The 4,295-nt window shown below is 59.7% G+C and overlaps 1 protein-coding gene across 1 annotated transcript in view; it reads right to left on the bottom strand.

The window, feature by feature from the left end:
* Positions 1-4,292, bottom strand: part of ECE2 (endothelin converting enzyme 2) — a gene marked incomplete at its 5' end in the record, with an annotated part of 5,487 nt that extends 1,195 nt beyond the window's left edge. Inside the window, 14 exons of the mRNA XM_009082294.1 lie at positions 157-224; positions 559-669; positions 949-1,052; positions 1,254-1,331; positions 1,417-1,515; positions 1,707-1,817; positions 2,070-2,184; positions 2,313-2,455; positions 2,869-3,057; positions 3,231-3,296; positions 3,373-3,519; positions 3,666-3,790; positions 3,866-4,081; positions 4,259-4,292. Of these exons, the coding sequence (XP_009080542.1) occupies positions 157-224; positions 559-669; positions 949-1,052; positions 1,254-1,331; positions 1,417-1,515; positions 1,707-1,817; positions 2,070-2,184; positions 2,313-2,455; positions 2,869-3,057; positions 3,231-3,296; positions 3,373-3,519; positions 3,666-3,790; positions 3,866-4,081; positions 4,259-4,292 (1,606 nt within the window). The remainder of the gene's footprint in view (positions 1-156; positions 225-558; positions 670-948; positions 1,053-1,253; positions 1,332-1,416; positions 1,516-1,706; positions 1,818-2,069; positions 2,185-2,312; positions 2,456-2,868; positions 3,058-3,230; positions 3,297-3,372; positions 3,520-3,665; positions 3,791-3,865; positions 4,082-4,258) is intronic.
* Positions 4,293-4,295: the final 3 nt, after the last annotated feature.

Here is a 4,295-nt window from a genome sequence, read left to right as displayed (position 1 = left end):
GACAGCCGGGGGGGCACGAGCACGCATGATGCAATGAATGGCAAAGCAGGACCCCTGTGCATCTGGGGCACCCCTTCCCCATGCCGAGGGCAGGGGCAAAGGGTGGGGGCAGGAAGGTGACAGGAGTCAAAGCTGGCGCTGCCCATGGGCTCTCACCTTGGTCATCGAATGCGTGGGTCAGCTCATGCCCCATCACCACGCCAATGCCGCCAAAATTAAGGGCTCTGTGGGCCATGGAAAAGAGCCAGGTATAAGTATAGGGTGTGTTGGGGGTGATGCCATTGCAGCCTGTGTCTGGCCAGGCACCCCTTCCACAGCCTGGGCACCTGATGAGACTCTGCTCCAGCTGGGACACAGCTGGGAATGAGTCCTTTTGGGGACACTGGTGGCCCTAAGGGGACTTTTCAGGCTGTCTTGGCTGCAGGATGTGTAGGCTTGAGGGATGCTCAAGCCCCTCAGGGCTTCACTTCGTGACTGTGAGGAGCTCTGTGATGTGCTGCCTCTGATCCAGCCTGTGCCTCCCCCACCGCCAGGAGGTGCCCCCCATGCCAGGCTCACTTGGGGTGGTTGCGGGCGTAGAAGGGGGCCTGCAGGATGCCAGCGGGGAAGACGATCCCATTCTTGGTGGGCAGATAGTAGGCGTTGACAGTCTGTGGGGTCATGCTCCACCTGGACAGGGAGGTGGGACAGGAGACAGGCAGAAGTGTGTCCCCTCTCACTCCAGCTCCAGCCCCATCCTGTGCCATCACCCATCACGGCCTCTGAGCTGTCCTGCTCCCTCCCACTTTTGCCCTCATCCTGTGACCAAGGGATCCTGCTCCAGGGACAAGCTACAGCCACCACAGGTGACCTACAGTGATGTGCTACCCCATGGGGGGACCTCCTCCCCACTGAACCAGGGTCACCCAGGTGTCACATCCTCTGTCTTCCCCAGACCCTCCCCCTTACTGGTCACGGTTGGGGGGTTTCCGGAGCTGGTCAGCCATCACTTTGGCAGAGAAGTTGTAGAAGTTGAGCATGTTCTGGAAGAAGGAGTCCTCAGAGACCTCGTACTGGTGAGGAAGAGGAAGGATGAGGAGGGGTGCACCAGAGTGGTTCCCCACACCCTGACCAGGATACATTCGGTACCAGGGTGGATCTGTGTAACATTCCAAATATGTCCCCCAAATGGGGACATTACCCCACCATAGGGCTCCCCAGGGCTTGGCATGAGCAGGGACCAGCCCCCGCCCTGTGACCCAGGTGCCGCCTACCCCATCATAAACATCATCCAGCTCCTTGTTGTCTAGAATGAAGTCAGGGAAGCCAATCATGTCGTAGATGGCATCGGCCTGCATGGGGAGAGGCCCCAGCACTGAGAGGGGGGTTTATAGGAATGGGGTGAGATCTCTCACCCACTTCCCTCCCTGGGGTCACCTTCTCCTTTGCAGCCTGCCTGGTCTTCTCATCCATCCAGTCCAGCTGGTCCAGGGACACCTCAAAGGCTGCCCGGATCTCGCTAATCATCTCCTCAGCCTGGGGAGGGGAGGGAATGAAGACTCTCTGCTCCCCACGGCCCCTCAGCAGGGACAGGGTGAACAGGATGCAACTTCCCCAGGGCTGGGGGTCCCATTTTCAGCTCTGCCTTCCAGCCCTGTGGCTTGGGAGGGAAGGAAACAGGGTTCCCGCGGATGGTGATGGAGAGGGGAAGGGAGAAGTGTCCTCACAATGGCCTTGCTGTCCCGGTCGAAGGTGGCTTTGACGAAGAGGGAGCCCAGGGCGAAGCCCAGCGTGTCATCCGTGTTGGAGATGCAGGTTTGCCAGCGGGGTGTGCAGGACTGTGGGAGTGAGATGAGGGTCCATGAGACTTCCAGCCTGCTTCCCTGCTCCCTTCCCTTCACCCAGCTTGGCTCTGCTTCCTCACCAGAGGGGAGATGCTCAGCAGCTAAACCCCCATCCCAAAAGATGATCTATGGGTTCCCTCTGCACTCTCCAGAGCTTAGCATGCCAAGGGCATCCCAAGAGCAGAGGAGGTCCTGACTGCTTCCAGGCTGGGGGCAGTAGAGGCTGATCTCAAGGCCCCCCATTACCTTCCTGGTGCCATAGAGTGTCTCCAGCAGCCTCTCCTGGGCTGTCTCAAAGCGCTGGTCCAGGCTGGAGGCTGTCTTCTGCACCAGGTTCCAGATCAGGTAGTTGTTCAGGATGCTGTTGGGGCAGAGAGATGCCATGACTTACCATGATCCCCATGGATGTGCCAGACTCCAAGCCACTGTCAATCCCCAAATGTGCCCCTGCCATGTAGGTGCATGGCCCAGGGTACACAGGAGCCTTACCTCCTGTCAGTGCTGTTAATGAGGTCGGAGACCTGCTGGAGGTAAGTGTCCCCGTACACCACCACAGGCTCTGTGTCCATTAGCTCCAGTGGGGCCAGGGCATAGGACAGGTAATCCAGCCAGTCAATGGCAGGGGCCAGCACCTGGAGAGGACACAAGGATGTGACACCTGGGGTCTTGGCATAGCTCTGCGGCATCCTGTCCAGCATGGCAGGGATCCTCTAGGGCAGCAGCTGTGCTCTCTGGGAAGGTCCCAAGGTCCCTCACCACCCCAGATCCCTCCCTGCCTCCAAGCACCCTTCCTGCTGCTCTTAATGCTACAGGACAAGAAGGGGACCCCTGGACCCCACTGTGTGAGGTGCCAGCTCTCCCCAAATCCTAATAAATGGGGGGATGAGCACCTCACTCTAGCACTCAGTGCATCTCCCAGAGTGGATGGGCTTGCCCAGGGTGTCCCTGAGGGGGACAGCAGTGTGCACGGACCCCTTGGTGTCCCACTGGACAACTTCCCACGTGTCCCTGGAGGGTTACTCAGGCTGTGCTGGGCCATGCCCACCTGCAGCTCAGCGATGCTCATCTTGTGGTAGATCTTCTCATCATCCCTCCGCTCGGCCTGGGGCACGGTGATGTTGGCTAGCTGGGTTTCAAAGTCCAGCACCTGCTGCATCTGGAGGCGGGTAGGTTCTGGGGAGCCCCCCAGCAGTGTGCCCAGCTCCACCATGTAGTCCAGGTATGCTGCCAGAACCTAGTGGGACCCCAAGCCCTGACTCAGCACCAACCACAGCTCATCCCACATCCCTGGGGTGGGCACCCAATGGGCAGGGTGCAGGTGCCAGGTGCATCCCAGCACTGCTCACAACCCATTGCCATGGGTTTCCCCTGATTGCTGCTGGCAGCATGCCCAGCCCCCATTCTCACCTTCTCGTTGGCAGTCTTGTTCAGATAGTAGTCCCGGGATGGGAGGAAAAGGCCTGACTGGTCCACCTGGGGGGAGAGAGGGGCAGCATAGACAGCCCAGTGCCCCCTGCTGCCAGCCACCCCTCGGTGCCAAGGTGCCAACCTGGATGATGTTGCTGTTGGAGCTTTTGGAGTCTGCACCCACATACACCGAGAAGAAGGGGGCCGCCCGGTATGTGCCTGACACACTCTTGAGTACCTCCATGAAGCTGGTTTGATTCCAGGAGCCGGTGATGTTCCACCCTCCAATCTGCCAGTAGACAGACCCAGCACCTCATGGAGGGATGAGATCCATCCCCAAGGGCTGTGTAACCTCCCTAGTTACAAGAAGAGCTGAGCAGGAGTTGTGCTGGGCTGAGCCTCAACAGCTCGGTCCACATGTGGATGGCTGCCCACCTTGTCAATGAGCTCCATGAGGGGCTGGGAGCCCAGCTCCTCTATCCTCTGCTCCTTGAGGCAGGACAGGTAGTAACGCTGTGTCTTCCGCTCCGCCTCACTGCTGGAGTTGAAGGTGGAGTTCTCTGTGGGAGGCTGTGGGTCAGCCCCAGGGACACAGGGGTCACCCCCTCAGAGTCTGTGACCCCCTTGGTGCCCACCTAGGAGATGCTTCATGATGGCCTGGTTCTGGTCCCAGATGCTGTTGAAGGTGCTCCACTTGGAGCGCCCATTGGGCAGTGGGTTCCGCTTGATCCAGCCACCACATGAGTACTGATAGAAGTCCTGGCATGGGTCCATCTCTGTATCCAGGGCCTCCAGAATCTTGCTGGCCACCCGGATGCAGGCTTCTGTCAGGCATGTGCTGTGAGAGGGATCTGGCAGGGAAGGTATGCCCGGGGCTGGGTGAGTGTACTGGGGAAACTGAGGCACGGAGTGGGGCCAAGCCCTGTCTGTGCCCTGGGATGGACAGAGCACCTGGAGCAGGCACCCTGGGCTGGCCCGTCACTCCTCATCCTCCCGGCTGTGGGAACACTGCTGCCAACCCACCCTACCTCTGCGGTACTGAATGGCCAGGGTGACGATGGCGAC

The sequence above is a fragment of the Acanthisitta chloris genome, unplaced genomic scaffold, assembly GCF_000695815.1.
Source record: "Acanthisitta chloris isolate BGI_N310 unplaced genomic scaffold, ASM69581v1 scaffold43679, whole genome shotgun sequence".
In the NCBI taxonomy this organism is placed as follows: Eukaryota; Metazoa; Chordata; class Aves; order Passeriformes; family Acanthisittidae; genus Acanthisitta; species Acanthisitta chloris.
This window is presented reverse-complemented; position numbering and strand designations above follow the sequence as displayed.